The sequence below is a fragment of the Rhincodon typus genome, chromosome 36, assembly GCF_021869965.1.
Source record: "Rhincodon typus isolate 14 chromosome 36, sRhiTyp1.1, whole genome shotgun sequence".
Classification (NCBI taxonomy): domain Eukaryota; kingdom Metazoa; phylum Chordata; class Chondrichthyes; order Orectolobiformes; family Rhincodontidae; genus Rhincodon; species Rhincodon typus.
Genome location: NC_063367.1, coordinates 18,186,089 through 18,205,759, shown reverse-complemented (window position 1 = coordinate 18,205,759; position 19,671 = coordinate 18,186,089). Strand labels below are relative to the sequence as shown.

The window sequence follows — 19,671 nt, the reverse complement described above, 5'->3', positions numbered from 1 at the left end:
ATTAGAAATGTTTACTTGTGTTGAAACTTCCATTTCATTGCTGAACTAGCAGCACTCTAACTATTCACGACAACATGTTGCTTCATAAGGGCAGGAGTGTGACAGCATTCATTGATGAACTGCTCTGTCATAAAAAGCCTTAAAATCTAATTGGTGTTGAGTAAATGCAGGCTCAGATTAATAAGAGTTTAATTCTGGTTTGGTCAGGAAGCTTTGCAGATTGGAATATGTTCATTATTTTCAGGTTCCCCAGTCCAGCAGTTAAAAATTGCCCATCTCTAATAAAAGCAGGATTTCTGCAGTATGCTGGAGAAATTATTTCTTGTTTGGAGAAGATTTGGTCTGGGTTGCTTTGTTGTAAACACATGTGCAGGTTAGGTGGATTGGCCATGCTAAATTGCCCTGTAGTGTCTAGGCTGTTTTCTCCACCTCTGAGCCACAAGATCCAAGTTCCACTCCAGCACTCAATGGCCCCAGAAGGCATGGCTGTAATGTAGTCAAACAGGTTGATTATCAGCCTGCAAACTCTTCCGATGTGCCCTCAGTGGGCTCCCCCAGAGCGGGGGAGGTTCCTGGCTAGCCAGAACAGTGTGGCAGCTGCAGCGCAACTAACTCCCCCACATTAAAAGAACTCCATGTTAAGGTTCTTGCCACAATCTATATTCTATGGGAAGTATCCTGCTTGCTTCTAAGGATTGACAAATAAAGATTACAAATTTACTGAGTTTTTTTTCCTAGTTGTTATGTCGTGTAACTTTGCGGTGAGTGAACCCCAGGTATGATTCCAATATTATTCAAAAGGTGGATTTGGATTGTCTGGGTAATTATATTTGATGAAATGCACCAACTATTCATTGGGTCCCTGTTTGACTGCACCATGGTTTCTGTACATGGTTCGTATCTCATTATGCACAGGGACAATTACAAGTGCTCAGAATGAACTGCCATTTCTAAACGTTAAGAGCTGGGAGATGTTAAAACCTGGACTTTAAGCTGAAGATCCATATTAGGCTGAGTTTTCTCATATTCAGCTTTTTTCCCAACAGACCGATATTGACCTTGACTACGTATATTATAGTAGCTACCATCGCTTCCGTTTTCTCTCTTGACAGCACAAGACCCTGTCGTACACAGTCTATCTACGAGCTGCCTACATTCCTGTATCTCAATCACTTAATTTCCTTGCAATAAATTACTTCCTACTGTGCAAGGACCCTCTGAGCAAAGGCTGTCCCCTTGACTTGACTGAGGCCTGTTGACGACCATGAAAAACTTCCTTCCTTTCAAGAGAGCCTGATATCTCTGGCTGATGGGCAATGCGCATAAAGGCAAGGCAAGGCAGGGACGCTGTGAGCATCGAGGTAGGTTCATAGGGAGAGAACATTACAATGGCGAGCAAACAGCCTGGAGATGCACCCTGGTCCAGTCGATGTGTGTGTGCCCCTGAGCACAGAGTGTCCTTCTTGCAGCGTTACAATGAGAGTGACCAGGGCACAGCACAGAGATGCTGGAGTGTCCTGTAAGTGGGTTAGAGATTTGCCATGAGGGTTCTTAGAGTCTGGCACTGGTCTCCCTGCTATAGGAAAGATGTTGTGAAACTTAAAGGGTGTCAGAAATGATTTACAAAGATGTTGCCAGGGTTGGAGTGTTTGAGTTATAGGGATAGGCTGAATAGGCTGGGGCTATCTTCCCTGGAGAATCCGAAGCTGAGGAGTGACTTTATAGAGGTTTATAAAATCATGAGGGGCCTGGATTGGGTGAATAGCCAAGGTCTTTTGGCCTGGGCAGGTGAGTCTAAAACTAGAGGGTATAGTTTAAAGTGAGAGGGGAAAGATTTACAAGGGACCTGAGCTGCAATTTTTTCATGCAGAGGGTAGTGCATATATAGAATGAACTGCCAGAGGAAGTGGTGGGGGCTGGTACAATTACAACATTTAAAAGGCATCTGGATAGGTACATGAATAGGAAGGGGTTTAGAACAGCATGGATGAGTTGGACCAAAGGATCTGTTTCCATGCTGTACATCTTTATGAATCTATGACATATTGGAAGCCAATGTCCATGGACATGGGGTGCGTGTTACTGGTGCCCATGGACCATACCCTAACACGTTGGCACCTGGTAACCAATAGGGAAGTCCTCTGGGGCAAGTTGCAAGCTGGATCTGTCAGGTACCCTCTGAGATTTCCATGTTGAGTTTTCCCAATGTCTAGCCTATTTGGTGAGTTAACTATTGTAGGAAGCTGAATATTAATGAGGCAAATGGACCATCAACAAGGTGTTTAAAAAGCAATAATCTTCCACAATTGACAACTCATCATTGCTCAGTGAGAAACTCAATGCATCGCTTACGAAAAGCATAAAAAAAGGCATAAGATGCTCCTGGTGTTGGGCTTGGCCTCGATTCTGACACAAATCTTGCCATAGCTCACGTTACTCATTCCCTGAAAAGGTTTCGTTCTTTGACTCTAAAGGGACAAATTAGTAATAACAGTGTAAATCTATTTTTTTCACATTTGTTAGGTTTCAAATAGCTAAAACTAATCATTTGTGGCTACTGGACTAAATACTCTTCACTGGTTGGAGTTATACAGAAGATGGTTGAGGTTGTTGGAGGCCAGTCCTCTCAGCTCGAGGACATCTCTACAGGAGTTCCTTCGGGTAGTGTCCTAGGCCTAATCATCTTCAGCTGCTTCATCAATGACATTCCCTCCATCATAAGGTCAGAGGTGGGGACGTTTGCCGATAATTGTACAATGTTCAGCACCATTCATGACTCCTCAGATACTGAAGCAGCTTGTGTCCAATTGCAGCAAGATCTGGACAATATCCCGATTTGGGCTGACAAGTGCCAGGTAATGGACATCTCTAATAAGAGAAAATTTTACCATCCTTTTGACATTCAATGTCATTACCATCACTGAATCCCTCACTACCAACAATCTGGTGTTATCATTGACCAGAAACTGAACTGTACGAGGCGTTTAAATACTGAGGCTACAAAAACAGGTCAGAGGCCAGGAATATTGCAGCAAGTAACTCATTTCCTGACTCCCCAAATGTGGTCCCATCTATAACGCACATGCTAGGAGTGTGGTGGAATACTCTCCACTTGCCTGGATGAGTGCAGCTCCAACAACATTCAGCAGCTTGACCCCATCCAGGGCAAAGCAGCCAGCTTGATTGACAGCACATCCACTCCCTCCACCACCTGATGCTCAGTGCCAGCAATGTGTACCATCTACAAGACTCATTGCAAAACTTCACCAAGGCTCTTTAGAAACCTTCCAAACACACAGCCACTACCATTGAGAAGGACAAAAGCAGCAGATACATGGGAACGCTGCCGTTTGCAAGTTCCCCTCCAAGTCACTCTGCCTCCCGACTTGGAAATATGTCATCGTTCCTTCAGTGTCACTGGGTCAAAATCCAGGAATTCCCTCTCTAAGGGCATTGCAGGCCTACCTACAGTAAGTAGGCTGCAGCGGTTCAAGCAGGCAGCTCACCATAATCTTCTCAATGGTGAGTAAGAACAGGCAATTTAACCACTCACAGCCAGTGACGCCCACATTCCGTGGCTAAACTTTAAAACGTCATAGACTTCAGATTCAGATGACAGCCAGCCCTGAATCCTGGTCAGTATCACTTTCCACTCTGACTCCCACTCCAGAGGCTTGATCAGGAAAATCCAGGCTGACATTCCCATGTGGTACTACAGGAGTACTGCACTGTTGGTGATGTTGGCTTTTGAATGAAATGTCAAACCAAGGCCCCTTAGGGGTGGACAGAAGCAGAGCCTGTGGCAGTATCACAAAAGAACAGATTATCTGGTGATCGTCACATTTTTGCTGCGTGTAGGGGCTGACCTAGATACATTTCCTGGTTTGTGAGACAGGCTGATAAAAACTACAAAGTTGCAGGCAAAATAAAACAGATACATTCGTAGAGAACTGCCAGAGTAACACTTTTGAAGGACTCACGCAAAGCTTGGGCATTAAATGGAAATAGTGTCAAACTAATTTGGAGTTCTTTAAGGAAGTAACAAGCAAGGTGATAAACAGGAAACTGTAGGTGTACTTGGATTTTCAAAAGGCATTTGATTAAGTGACGTTACTAAGGATTACTACACAACATAAAAGAACACATGGTTTATGGGGTAATATATTATCATAGATAAAGTACAGGCTAGCAAACAGGAAACAGAGAGTAGCGATAACTGCGTCTTTTTGGGATTCACAAACTGTAACTAATAGAGTATAATATGGATTACTACGGGAGTCTCAACTATTTACAATGTCTGTCAATGACTTAGATGACAGAAACATAGAAACTAACAGCAAGAGTAGGCCACTTGGCTGTTTAAGCCTTCTCTGTTATTCAATATGGTCATGGTTGATTCTCTTTCTCAGCTCCATTGTTCCTGCTATCTGTCACCCCTTGATGCCTTTGATACATTTTTTAGATATAAATCTCTTTCTTGACTATACTCAGTGAGCCACCATCCAAAACCTTCAATGTTAGAGAATTCCAAAGCTTGACCAACCTCCAAGTGAAGAAATATTTCTTCATCTCTGAAATAACTCCACGGAGGCCAGTATCCCAATCACCAAGTCACCCTTTATTTGCATGTGCATAGTACTTGATACTGTTCTGGCTTCATCAGGGCCAGCTCTCAGAGTGAACAGAACCTCTGAGACTCCTGTTTATATCTGTCAGCCAGGGCTCCTTGATTGGACGAGGTTAACAACCCTAAAACAGGGAATGCATATTCTCTGAGGTCCACCTGGCTGATCTCGTTATAATCACTACAATCTCAGTCCTAAATGGCCAACTCCCATCCAGGAGAAACGTCCTCCCTGCATCAAGTCTGTCCGTCCCTATTAGAATTTTACACATTTCAATCAAGTCCCATCTCATCCTTCTGAACCGAGTGAATCCGGGCCAGTCAAACCAATCTCTCCTTACAGATTGTGTCCTGTTATCCTTGCTATTGGCCAAGTGAATGTCTGCTGCACTCCCTCCATGGCAAGTATATTCTCTCTTAGGCCAGGCCAAAATTGTACACAATACTCCAAGTGCAGTGTCTCCAAGGCCTTGTATAATTGCAGGAAGACATCCCTATTTCTGAACTCAAATCCTCAAGCCAACATCCCATTTGCTTTCCTTATTGCTTGCTACACCTGCCTGTTTAGCTTCATTGTTTGGTCTGCAGGAACACCCATATCAATCTCTCTGTATTTCAATGGGTCAAAATATATTTACTGAAATGCCCAAGATAGGAAGGAAGGTATGATGTCAAGAGAAAGTAGAATCTGCAAAGACGTCAGGTTGAAAGTGACTGGGCAAAAATTTGTCAGATGGCATATAATGTGGAAAATGGTGAACTTGTTCACTTTGGTACAAAGAATAGGAAAGCTGTACACTACTTTAATGGAGACAGACTGCAAAACTCTGAGGTACAGGAACCTGAATGTCCTGGTGCACGACTCACAGAAGTCAGTCCACACTTACAGTAGATAGTATGTTGCCGTTTATTACAAGCAGAATAGAATATAAAAGTACAGAAGTTTTACTGCAGCTGCACAGAGTGCTGCCTTGATGAGACCACATCTGAAGTGCTTTGTGCAGTTTTGGTCTCTGTATTTTAAAAAGTATATTCAAAGCAGTTCAGAGAAGGTTCGTTTGACTCAGTTCTGGAAACGAAGGGCTTATTGTATGAAGAATGGTTGAATGGGCCGGACCAATACCCATTTACAGTTAGAACATATGTGATCCTGAGGGATCTTCATTGAGTGGATGGGTGAAGATGATTCTTCTTATGGGATAGACTAGCACTATGGGTCAAAGTTTAAGAATAAAAAGGTCTGCTTTTTAAGACAGAGATGAGGAAAATTTATTTCTCTCAGGGGCTGTTAGTATATGGCATTCTGTTTTCAAGAAAGCATGGAGGTTGGGTCATTGAATTTATTCAAGGCTGAATTAGATAGATCTTTGATTGACAGGGGAATGAGTCCAGGATTACAGGGGCAAACAGATGGGAAAGTGGAGTTGAGATCACTATCAGATCAGCTATGATCTTATTAAATGGTGTCGAAGCCTCAAAGGGCCCAATGGCATACTCCTGCTCTTAAGAGCTTCTTCTAAATAGTTCAGCCCCAGCCAGGCTTCAGACAATGATAAATTCTTACAGCATGGTTAACAAAATGAGTTGAAGCAGCAGGGTCAATGCAATCTAGAAACAGTCTAGTCAATGTTAATTTTGTCCACTGCAGACTCACAATGCATATCCCTTAGATTTAATACAATAAATGTTTAAAACTTGAAAACCAAAATGTGTTTATGTATCCTATTAGTCAATGACTAATATTGAGTTTAAAGCAAAAACCTTTTATCTGATAATATAGGTAGAAACAATCAGTCATGTTGTTATGTTAATTAACTTGCTTACCTAAAACGTGCCATTTAAACAGAAACATTAAACCATTTAAAATAACCAAGTTAATTTTGTCATTAAGATAATAGGGAAGATAATTTGATTGTTGTGTGCTATGAATATACACAACAGATTCTTATACATTCCCTCCCTAAGGGCATTATGGGTCAAGTTATACAAGTGGACTGCAGTGGTTCAAAAAGGCAGCTCATCACCACCTTCTCAAAGGCAACTAGGGACAGGCAACTAGGGACAGGCAATAAATACTGGCCCAGACAGCGACACGCATGTCCCAGAAGTGAATATAAAAAAGTTCACACTCAACTGCTCCACCATTGTACCTTGAGTTACCCAGATTCCAAACTTTGGAATTCTCCACACATCTCCATTTCCCACTATAACACAAGAAATAAGAGCAGGAATAGATCTTTCAGCCCATCATTCCTGCACCATCATTCACTATGATCATGGATGATATTGGGCTTCAACTCCACATTTCTGTACCCTCCCACAACCTACAATTGTAAATATTTGTTCATCCCAGTCTTAAATATAGAATATAGAATATTCAATAGCTGTTTTCCTCCTTTTAGATACTTCTTGAAATTCTGCCATTCTGACCAAGCTTATGATCATCTGATGTAATATCTCCTTATATGCTCACTGTGACACCGAGAGATAGTACATTATGTTAAAGATGATGCTTTATAACTATAAATTGTTGCTATTTTAACTGCTGAGTCATTTTTACCTTAATCTCCCCCAACCATCCTTCTGTCCCCATCAAAGAACAGCTACTTAAAACTTCTGGGTTAAGATGTTTGGGCACTATACTAATAAGGAACAGATTTGTAGCGTGGTATTCCTGAGTTTACTCTTTCCATAAAGGTGCTAACCTCAAATACGACAATGAATAAAGGGTTTGCATTGAAAAAATGGTTAACCCACTTACCACATAGGTCATTAAGGTTGTTTAGGATATACTGGGTTTGCATTCCCTTGAATATAGATGATTAAGGGGGGACTTAATTAAAGTGATTAAAGAATTAATAGTTTCCCACTATTTGCAATTTTCCCTGGTATTGGGGAAGTAGGAGAATGGTGGCTGGGGGTGGGGTAGCTGGATTTCAGCGCAAGGGAATGGAACATTAAGGTCAGAGCTAGGGTGTTTGTTTCCTTTGTTCATGGATTTAGGCCAGCAGTTATTGCCTATCCCCAAAATCCCTTGAGGTGTTGGTGGTGAACCACCTTCTTGAACTGCTACAATCCAGTGTAGGAGCACTCATAGCGCTGTTAGGAAGGGAATTCCATGATTTTGACCTGATAATTGTGAAGGAATGGCAACATATTTTCAAGACAGGATGCTGAGTGGCATGGAGAGGGAACTGCAGGCGGTGTTATATCCATGCATCTGATGCCCTGGTCCTTCTAGGTGGTGTGTGGTCTTAGGTTTGAAAAGGTGCTACCAAAGGAGTCTTGGTGAGTTATTACAGTGCATTTTGTAGATGGTACACACTGTTGCGTCTGTGAGTCAGTGGCAAAGGAATAAATGTTTAAGCTAGTTGATGGGGTACCAATCAAGTGGGCTGCCTTCTCCTGGATAGTGTCAGGCTTCTCAAGTGTTGTTGGAGCTGCACCCATCTAGGCAAGTGGACATTATTCCATCACATTCCTGACTTGTGCCTTGTAGATGATGGACAGGCTTTGGGAAGTCAGGAGGTGCTACCCGCTGCAGGATTCTTAGCCTCTGACCTTGTTCAATAAGGCTGAAGATAACAGGAACTGGTAAGAGATAACACAGTGTGGAGCTGGAGGAACACAAGCAGGCCAGGCAGCATCAGAGGAGCAAGAAAGTTGATGTTTTGGGCTTTACCATAGGCTGTTATGTGAGTGGAGTTACACTGAGTCATTCAGGTCTGCCAAGAGCAGGAATTAAGTAACTGCTGTTTCTACCAAGGAAGGCATACATTTGAATGAAACATTCAGGATTGGACACATGCATGGATAATTTCAAATAAGGCATATACCACAAAGAGACCTATATGTGAAGCAGCCCAAAAGCCTCTGATTGTTCAGCATAACTTCGAAGATTAACGCTGCAAGAAGTACCCTACGTCAGGAGGCATGGTGAAGACATCAAGCACAGTTTGGCCAGCTGCCAACTCTCCTGGATAATAACGTTTGGGTTTAGTTACAAAAATCAGGGTAATGAATGACAGTGATTGAGATATCTCCAGTAGTTAAAAGTGTTTGTTATTTGTTTAAGTACTTAATAAATTAATTGTGTTTTATAGAGGTCTAAATATCTCTGCTGTACCTTCATCTATGTATATACTGTTGTCTCTCAGAGATGGTCAACAACCTGCTCTAGTAACCAGTATTTATATGCCTGGTCTAGTTAGTTTCTGATTAATGATACCTCCAGAACATTGATAGCAGGAAGATTCCGTGAAAGTGCCACTGAATGTCTAAGGTAAGAATATTTAGATTCACTCTTCTTTGAGATGGCTATTGCCTGGCACTTGTGTGGCACAAATGTTAGTTGCCACTTTCCAGCCCAAGCCTGTATGTTGTCCATGACTTGCTGCATTTGGACATGGACTGATTCAGTACCTGAAGAGTCACAAATGGTGCTGACCATGTGCTAATCCTCACAGAACTTCCCTATTTCTGACCTTATGTTGGAAGAAAGTCATTGATGAAGCAGCTGAAGATGGTTAGGTCTAACAAACTGCCCTGAGAAACTGCTACAGAGATGTCCTGGAGCTGACGTGATTGGACCTCCAACAATACCTACCATCTTCCTTTGAGTTGGCTATAACTCCAACCAGTTCAGGAAGATTGTTAGGAAACAGTTATTCACACAAAGGATAGTAAAAAATCTGAAATTCTCCCCTAAAATGCTGGCAGCCTGTTGAAAATTTCCAAATGGGAAATTGATAAATCTTCATTGGAGCTTTTACAGATTACAGAATCGATGCAGGTTAGTAGAGTTAAGATACAGCTCAGCTATGATCTAACTGAATGGTGGTACAGGTTCAAGGTGCTGAATAACCCAGGCCTGTTTTATAGAGTCATAGAGCCATACAGCACGGAAACAGACCCTTCAGTCCAACTAGTCCACATTGACCATTGTCCCAAACTAAACTAGTCCCACCTGCCTGCGTTTGGCTCATATCCTTTCCTATTCATGAACTTATCCAAATGCCTTTTAAATGTTGTAACTATGACTACATCCACCACTTCCTCAGGAGGTTCATTCCACACAATAACCACTCTTTGTGAAAAGTTGCCCCTCATGAGCTTTTTAACTTTTTCTCCTCTCACCTTAAAAATATGCCGTAGTTTTGAACTCCCCCACCCTCGGGAAAAGACCCTTGTCATTCACCGTATCTATGACACCCCGCAAGGTTTTATAAACTTCAATAACGTGACCCCTCAACCTCCTCCACTCCTGTGAAAAAGGTCCCAGCCTTTCCAGTCTATTTTTATAGATCAAACCCTTCATTCCAGGCAACATCCTGGTAAATCTTTTCTGAACCCTCTCCAGTTTAATACTATCCTCCGTGTAACAGGGTAATGAGAACTGCACACAGTATTCCAGAAGAGGCCTCACCAACATCCTGTACAACGTCAACAAGACGTCTCAATTCCTTTTCACGCAATGCAACATTCTTCCGATGACTTCCCCTAAAATAAGATCAACAGATTTCTCAACCTGTTATATTCCGTACGGGGAATTCCAATCCAAGATTACAAAATCTATTAAATAACAGCTTAAAGTAGCAGCCAACAGAGAGCAAACAGACACCAATAAGCACTCCAAATATTTTCCATTTAACACTACATGGCAACACTTTAAGATACACACTTACTTTATCTCCATTTGACCTCCAGCTTTGCGGGCAATATGGACCAGCTCCTTCCCATATTTTTCTTCTGCATATGCCCTGCACAAAACACAAAATGTTTCATTCATTGTTATCAGGGATTTTGGAGAATGAATTGTTCCTATAATGAAACACCTTTAATGCAGTCAAATATCCCAATAGCTACTTCACAGGAGTATATCCAGTCAATAGTCAACACTTGACCAATGGGTAATCAAAAGGTAATCAAGGTTGCTTTGTTAAAGATGCGCCTTAAAAATCATGAGTTGCTTGGCGATGGAATTCCAGAGCTCGGGGCCAAGCCACCAATCATTGGGCGAAGAAAGTGGGATTGGATTTTTTGAGGGGGTGGGGAAATGTTCTGTGAAATGTATAATATGCCAAAGTTAGGGCAATAAAGATTGTTGTAGAACTGAAGATTGTTAAAGATTGGCAGGGGCAAGGTTACATATGAAAGGGTGACAATTTTACAACCTCAGTGTTCTAGTGCAGGTTTCAATCACCCTAAAGATGACAAATGAATGGATTTTGGCAGCAGGGCATTGCTGTTTATAACGTTATCTGTGAGCAGGAGGGAAACTGGAGTAAAATAGCAGTTTAGTGGGAACTGGGTTCTCATGGGCAATATAAGCTTGGATTTGGCAGGTGAAGGAGAGAGACTCAAGTTTTATTCCAGGGCAATGGGAACCCTGGGAGTAAATTTGATTCGGTGAGACATGTGAGGGAAATGATGCGACCAATGTAGCTGAACGGATGAGCTCAACCATGGTTACAAAAAAAACCATGAAGACTTTGCATTTATGGTGGAGGCGAGAGTTCAAAGGTGACAGTTGGTAATGCAAGAATAAAAATATAGCTGGGAGATAACTTTACATTCCAGGATAAGTCTAGAACATTGAATTCTTGTGGTCCCATTCAATCTTACAATGAATGAGCCCCATAAATGTTCAAACCCAAGTCGTTTGGATAAATTGGAACAAAGACTGACATCTTACCAAGAACAATAACTAGACTGAGAAAAAGACAAACCGAAAACCTGATTTACTGCAGTTTTCCCAACACAGTAACTCCAAACAAAAAGTATTGGGAAGTCGTGTTGAGGTTGTACAGGACATTGGTGAGGACTCTTCTGGATTACTGCATCCAGTTTTGGCCGCCTAGTTATAGGAAGAATGTTATTAAGCTGGAGAGGGTTCAGAAGAGATATACCAAGCTGTTACCAGGTACGGAAGGTTTGAATTATAAGGAAAGGCTGGATAGGCTCGGACTTTTTTCACTTGAGCGTAGGAGGTTGAGAGGCGACCTTATAGAAGTTTTTAAAATAATGAGGGGTATAGATAGGATTAATGGTAGGTGTCTTTTCCCCAGGATGGGGGTTTTCAAGACTAGGGGGCACTTTTTAAGGTGAAAGGAGAGAGATTTAAAGAAACATGAGAGCCAAATGTTTTACACAGAGGGCGCTCACATGTGGAATAAACTTCCTGAGGAAGTGGTGGATGCGGGTACAATTACAATGTTTAAAAGACATTTGGATAAGTACACGAATAGGAAAAGTTTGGAGGGATATGGGCCAGGAGCAGGCAGATGGGACTAGTTTAGTTTGGGATTATGTTTGGCATGGACTGGTTGGACCAAAGGGTCTGTTTCCATGCTGTATGACTCTATGATGTCAAATGGAGTAAAGATTAGGCTTAACTATGGTGCGTATCACGTATAATCCTATGACTTTTTCTGTTTCAGCTAGGCATGAAGAATAGATACATGGGTGAGGAAATATTAAATCTGGTTCCATTAACGTTAGTGGACAACTGTCAAATCCTGAGCAACTGCATCACATCACCAGGCACCAAAACCTTGGGGGGAACAGAGCGCAAAAACTTACTTTCAAAGTAAATGTTTTGGGAGTTAGGCACATAGTGGAGGGTTCCAGTTCCTCAATGCTGCAGCTGTTCCTTCGTTTCCTCAACCAAAATAGTTGCTTCATAAAATCCAGGAACTCTGAAATCTTACCTCAGTCTTAGCAGTTCCTCCATGTCCTTGCACATTTTTCGGCCTTCCTGTAACCGCTCCAGTAAGACCTCATGCCCAACATAACTGGTAAATTCTGGGCACTGTGAAAACAACAGATGGAGTGGCATTAACAACACGTCCAATTGTTCAAGGCCATTGACCCCACCACATATATCTCAATGTCAGTACACCTCAGAGTGGTATTTTGACAGTAACTTAATCCAGGTTCTCAACCACATTGCTTTTTCAGTTAATCTATCTTGTGGAAATGCTAAATGAAAGATACAAGAACTGCCAGAATTAGCTTCCTTCCCTCCTCAAGCTAATTGGCTCAGTGGTGAGCACTGCTGCCTCACAGCACCAAGGACCCGGGTTCGAATTCACCCTCGGGTGACTGTCTGTGTGGGGTTTGCACATTCTCCCCGTGTCTGCGTGGGTTTCCTCCCAGAGTCCAAAGATGTGCAGCTTAGGTGGATTGGCCATGCTAAATTACCCACAGTGTCCAAGGATGTGCAGTCTAGGTCAATTAGCCATGGGAAATGCAGGGTTACAGAGATAGGATAAGGGGGGGTGAGTCTGGGTGGGATGCTCTTCGGAGGGTCAGTGTGGACTTGTTGGGCTGAATGGTCTGTTTCCACACTGTCGGGATACTACAGATAACGTCGTAACAACTTACAGGCTTAAAATGCTGGCAGTGGCACACATTGTTTCTGTGTTTCAAAATGTAATTCAAATTATGATGCAGAAAATAGGAGCAGGAGTAGGCCATTCGGCCCTTCGAGCCTGCTCCACCATTCAATATGATCATAGCTGATCATGCAATCTCAGTCCTCTGCTCCCACTATCGCCCTATACCCTTTAATCCCTTTAACTCTAAGATATCTAACTCCTTCTTGTAAACATTTGATGATTTGGCCTCGACCACTTTCTGTGCCAGAGAGTTCCACAGGCTACCACTCTCTAAATGTTAAAAATTCTCCTCAGCTCAGTCCTAAACAGCCTAACCTGGATCCTGAGACTGTTACCGCTGGTTCTGGACTCTTTGGTCATCAGGAACATCCTTCCTGCATCTACCCTGTCTAATCCTGTTCGAATTTTATAGGTTTCTATGAGATCCACCCCCATCATTTTTCTGAACTCAAGTGAATATAGTGCTAACTGATCCAGTCTTTCTTCACACATAAACATAGGAACACAAAACATTTAAAATCGAGAAGGAGTAGGCCATTCACCATGATCATCCAACTCAATAGCCTGTTCCTGCTTGTCCCCCATATCCTTTGATCAGTTAGGCTCGAGTGCTATATTCAACTTCATCTTGATACCATGCAATGTTTTCGGGAAGTGAATTCCATGGGCTCACCACTCTCTGGGTGAAGAAATTGTTCTTTATCTCAATCCTAAATGGTTTACCCCATATCCTTCAACTGTGACTCTTGGTTCAGGACTCCCCTATCATTTGGAATATCCTTGCTGCAGCTACCCTGTCTAGTCCTGTTGGAATTTTACCGGTTTTTGAGATTCTCTCCTCATTCTTCCGAACCCCAGTGAATGAAATCCTAACCAATTTAACCCCTCCTCAAGTGCCTGTCCTGCCATCCCAGGAATCAGGTCAAAAATCACATGACACCAGTTTATAGTTCAACAGGTTTATTTGAAAACACAAGCTTTCAGAGTCTAACTCCTTCTTCAGATGTTAGTGAGAGAGGTGGTATCAAACACAGAATTTGTAAGCAAAAGATCAAAGGGTCATAGAACTGATGCAAATCTATTAAGCAAACATCAGATAACAGTTAAACCTTTAATCAGTTAGAACTGAGATGCAGGTTTCAATTGATTAATATGCAAATCCCAGAATTTATTTCTTTCAAATCACTGCCCCGAGATAATAAAGGTTTTATCAGTATACCAGAGGTGTGAGGCCTTGTTTAGAATCTGTCTGTGTTTTAACTTGGAGTGAGACTGGTTTTATTTCCAAAGTAGGAATTTATAAAATGCCACATTGACTGTCTACAAATTGTACGCTTTTTGAACAAAATAGAATGTATTTCAAATTACAAATCTGCAAATGCAAATTCACCCCATAGATTTATATGTGTGTGTGCGTGATGAGAAAGAGAAAGAGAGTGAGAGTGAGAGTGAGTGTGTGCGCGTGCATGTGAGAGACAGAGAGAGTGTGTGTGTGTGTGTGAGAGAGAGAGAGACAGAGACAGAGAGAGTGTGTGTGAGAGAGAGACGCAGACAGAGAGAGTGTGTGTGTGTGAGTGAGTGAGAGAGAGAGAGAGAGAGTGTGTTAGTGTGTGAGAGAGTGTGTGTGTGCACGTGTGTGAGTGAGTGTGTAGTGTGATGGGGTCACCTGTAGTGTGACATGAACCCAAGATCCCAGTTCAGGCCGTCCTCATGGGTACTGAACTTAGCTATCAGCCTCTGCTCGGCGACACTGCAATGTTGTGTATCCCGAAGTCCACCCTGGAGGACTTTTACCCGAAGATCCGAAGCCAAATGTCCTTGACCATTGAAGTGTTCCCCTACTGGAAGGGAATATCCCTGTCTGGCGATTGTTGCGCGGTGTCCATTCATCTGTTATCATAACATCTGCATGGTTTCGCCAATATGCCATGCCTCGGGGCATCCTTGCCTGCAGTGTATGAGATAAACAACATTGGCTGAGTCACATGAGTATCTGCCATGCACGCGGTGGATGGTGTTCCCACGTGTGATGATAGTGTCCATGTCGATGATCTGATATGTCTTGCAGAGGTTGCTATGACAGGGTTGTACATTGTTGTGGTTGATGTTGTCCTGAAGGCTGGGTAGTTTGCTGCGAGCAATGGTCTGTTTAAGGCTTGGCAGTTGTTTGAAGGTGAGAAGTGGAGGCGTGGGGAAGATCCTGACAAGGTGCTCATTGTCATCGATAATGTGCTGATGGCTACGAAGAACATGGCGTCGTTTCTCTGCTCCTGGGAAGCACTGGACGACGAAGGGTACCCTATCAGTCGTATCCCGTGTCTGTCTTCTGAAGAGGTCATTACGGTTTCTCGCTGTGGCACATCAGAACTGACAATTGATAAGTTGAGCATCATATCCCATTCTTATGAGGGCATCTTTCAACACCTTCAGGTGACTGTCACATTCGTCCTCATCTGAACAGCTCCTGTGTATGCATAGGACTTGTCCGTAGGGGATGGCTTTTTCCCAGGAATCAATCTGGTAAATCTTCGCTGCACTCCCTCTATAGCATTAACATCCTTCCTCAGATAAGGAAACCAAAACTGCACACAATACTACAGATGTGGTCTCACCAAGGCCCTGTACCATTGCAGCAAGACATCCCTGCTCCTGTACTCGAATCCTCTCACTATGAAGGTCAACATACCATTCTTCTTCACTGCCTGCTGCACCTGCAACGCTTGCCTTCAGCAACTGGTGTACAAGGACATCCAGCTCTTATTGTACCTCTCCCTTTCTCAATCTATCATGATTCAGATAATAATCTGCCTTCTAGTTTTTGCTCCAAAACTGGATAGCCTCACATTTATTCACATTATACTTCAGCTGCTATGCATTTGCTCACTCACTCACCTTGTCCAAATCACACTGAAGCAAGGAACAAAAACGGAAAAAAAAACAGAACGGAGGAAGGATCACCGGACCCGAAACGTTAACTCTGATTTTTCTTCCTTCAGAGATGCTGCCAGACCTGCTGAGCTTCCAGCAACTTCTGTTTTTGTTCCTGATTTACAGCATCCACAGTTCTTTCAAACTTCACACTGAAGCATCTCCACATCCTCCTCACAGCTCACCCTTCCACCCAGCTTGGTGTAAATTTGGAGATATTGCATCTAAATCATTATAATATATTGTGAGTAGCTGGGGTCCAAGCACTAATCCTTGTTGTATCCCACTGCTCACTGCCACTCAGCAATTCACCCGTTTATCCCAACTTTTTGTTTCCTGTCTGCCAGCCAGACTCTATTCATGTCAGTACATTAATCTCAATTCCAAGTGTTTGAATTTTACACGTTAATTTCTTCTGTGGGATCTTATTGAAAACCTTCTGAAAGTCCAAGTAAGCCACATTCATTGGATCCCTTGATCAATTCAAATAGTAACATCCTTGAAAAATTCCAATAGATCTGTAAAGCATAATTTCCCTTTTGTAAATCCATGCCGACTCTGTCCAATCCCATCACTGTTTTCCATGTGCCCTGCTGTTAAATTTTTAACAATGGACTCTAGCATTTTTGCCACTATCAATGTCAGGTTAACTGGTCTTTATTTCCTGTTTTCACTCTACTGCTTGTTTTCAAATAGTGGTTTTACATTAGATACCCTCTAACCCCTAGGAACTGTTCCAGAGTCTACAGAAACTTGAAATATGACCAACAATGCTTACACTATTTCTGGGGCCACTTCCTTAAGTAGTTGGAATGTAGATTGTCTGGGTCTGAATTGATTGTGTGGAGTTAGAGAAAATAAAATAAGATGCCAATTTAAATTGATCTCATTATTGTCTGAGGGATGTGATGCACATGCGGGTGTGCGTGTGTGCATGTGTGTGCATGCACGTGCATGCATGTGAGACGGCTACAGTGTTTTACAGCATTTCTCTTTTCAAAATAATTCCCCACAATGATTTGGGTCGTCCAGAGGGTAGCGGCAAGATACCATAAATGTGCAAGAACTTTTGTTGCATCTTGTTCCGCTTTCCATTAATAAAGCCTACCATAATCACAAATCAGTTAATTCAGCACTGAGCAGTTATTGAGCCTGCTTCAGCTCCTTACTGTAATATTCAACAGTGGACATCCACCTACCCGTTTGTGGAGAGGGAAACAGAAAGGAAAAATTAGGCAAGTCACACACCACTTGGAGATACTTGAGGTTCTCCTCTCAAAACCACCAGTTTGTTTCATCAAGCTGCTTTCCCCTTAGCAACCACTAATGAAATCCAACCATGAGTCACAAAAATATCAGGTTATTCACTTCTGTTACAACTTGTTCTTTAGAAAAATGACATTTTCCTTAACATATTGTGCATCTCCAGGTGCTTCAGATGCTGAATTGCTTTTGAAGCAAGTGGACATTGGCTTAAATGTCTCTCACTTGAAAGCTAGCTCCTATAATGTATATGGAGTGTCGCTTCACCACAATTACCATTAAGTCTCACGCAGAGGGTGGTGCATGTATGGAATCAGTTGCCAGAGGAAGTGGTGAAGGTTGGTACAATCACAACATTTAAAAGCATCTGGATGGGTACATGAATAGGAAAGGTTTAGAGGGATATGGACCAAATGCTGGCAAATGGGATTAGATTAGTTGGGATATCTGGCCGCATGGATGAGTTGGACTGAAGGGTTTGTTTCTGTGCTGTACATCTCAATGACTCAAGTTGTAACCAATGTTAATTAGAGTATGATAAATTAGTAACTTTTGCATTAACCATTAAAAATGCCTTACTGACCGATTCAAATTTGTTCAAACGACGATGTGATCAGCAATCAACATTTCAAACATCAATACAAGCATACCAAAGATTAAGAGAAAATTTTGAAGTTAAGCAGAATTGTTTTTTCATATATTTCCTTCCCCATCTCTCTAGCATAAGCTACAGCTTTTCACCCCAGCTGCTGCATGACTGCTGAGTCAGAGAAACAGGAATAGGTCATTCAGCCCTTCAAGCTCACATCACCATTCAATATCATTGCAGCTGATCCTCTATCTCAATGCCATATCTTCACTTTCTCTTCATACCCTTGATGCCTTTAATATTGGTCTATGTTGGCATTCATGATATCCACACATGCCTACCTCCTGTTAGGAGTCACCAGGCTGCAGATCAGCAGCAGGAATTGCATAACTCTGCATGAGGGTGAAGCTGGAGACCCTTGCAGTCTCAGGAGCTCAGATGTTATTTGGGTGGGCATTCTCAATTACCAAGCCATCCATTAAAAAAATCTCTGAGAAAGGGGAGAAATGAGCAACGACTAAATTCTCTTGGAGAATGAGTGAGGGAGCAAATCTCTCCATTCTTCTGAGATTGTGGAGATCCACGAACTTAATATTCTACCATTGACTGTTGTTAATTGCATTCAATTTGGGAAGTGCAGCAGTGTAGGAATGTTATAATAATGAAATCCTGAGTCACACAAAGAAAGAATTGTCTTTCATAATTTTTATAATTGTCTCATCGCTCGCTTTATTTTTAAATCAGAGGCTGTTGCACAAACACAACTGAAGGAGCAGGAAGGGCAGGGTAACAGTGATGGACATTCCCACAGCTTAATAAGATGCAGATGGCTGCACATTCTGTGGGATAACTGAGTGTGTTCAGCTATGCTGTCATGAAAAAATTACCAGAGACATCTTTTAACTGGGGACTGCCATTCAGGATCGAAGCTTGTAATGAGTCTACCTGAATGAAGAAGTGAATGTTAGACTCTACACATACCACCTCATGGTGGACTTCTCTTCCTAATTCATGTGAAATACAATAATTAACTAAGTAATTATTGGATGACAGAGATTCAGTCTGAAATCAGGTTTCTGAAAATATGTGGACATTGGTAAATCAGTTGGGAAAATACAGCACAATTGAAAAAATGAGATTCTCAACATCAAGTATAATAAATTCTGATTGTGCAATAAAGTTTTGAATGGTAAGATGGGAATCTCGTTCACGAATGACAAGAGGCCTATTTGCATCCAATAAAAAAAAACATCGGCATCTAATGTCACCTCGATAATATGAGCTTTCTATTCTCCCAGCTCCGGATACAAAATAGGCAGCAATAATTCCTGACATGGAAGTCAGGACAAGTACCAGCTCTCACTTGCTCCCATGGCCCTCCATTTTGGGCAGCAGTCCCCATATCTCTGGTTATGGTCCATGGATAGTGACAACCCGCACACCACCCACAGAACCTGGCTTTGGACACAGATCAGCCTCACCTCATGGCACATCTGCAACAGATCCAGTTATGCACTTCAGAACTGCATTTTGGAATGCCTTGTAACGATGCTGCAGGACACTGCACAAAAGGGGCAGACACCATCTCTCAGATTCCCACCTCAGGGCTCATTGCTTGGTCTTGGACCACTGACTCCCTTTGCACCCACTTGCATGTTCACAGCATCTCGGCCTTGCCTTTTTTACATTTTTGTCCCTTCAGCCAAAGCTTGGGCTTCAGGTGCTGACACAAAGCCAGGCAGCTTGTCGTGGTTGCCAGCAGTGATCAGTCAAGGGGTGGACATGTTGCTAAAAAAAAAACCAAAAGAACTGTGGATGCTGTAAATCAGGAGCCAAAACAAATTTGCTGGAAAAGCTCAGCAGGTCTG

At 42.3% G+C, this 19,671-nt stretch overlaps 1 protein-coding gene across 2 annotated transcripts in view; it reads right to left on the bottom strand.

Annotated features, from left to right (window-relative positions):
• The window catches only part of pstpip1a (proline-serine-threonine phosphatase interacting protein 1a), a 107,692-nt gene that overhangs the window by 69,501 nt on the left and 18,520 nt on the right, over window positions 1–19,671 (bottom strand). For both annotated transcript variants that reach the window (XM_048617280.1, XM_048617281.1), the window contains exons 2-3: window positions 12,334–12,434; window positions 10,309–10,383 (exon numbers count right to left, since the gene is read on the bottom strand). In XM_048617280.1, the coding sequence (XP_048473237.1) occupies window positions 10,309–10,383; window positions 12,334–12,434 (176 nt within the window). The remainder of the gene's footprint in view (window positions 1–10,308; window positions 10,384–12,333; window positions 12,435–19,671) is intronic.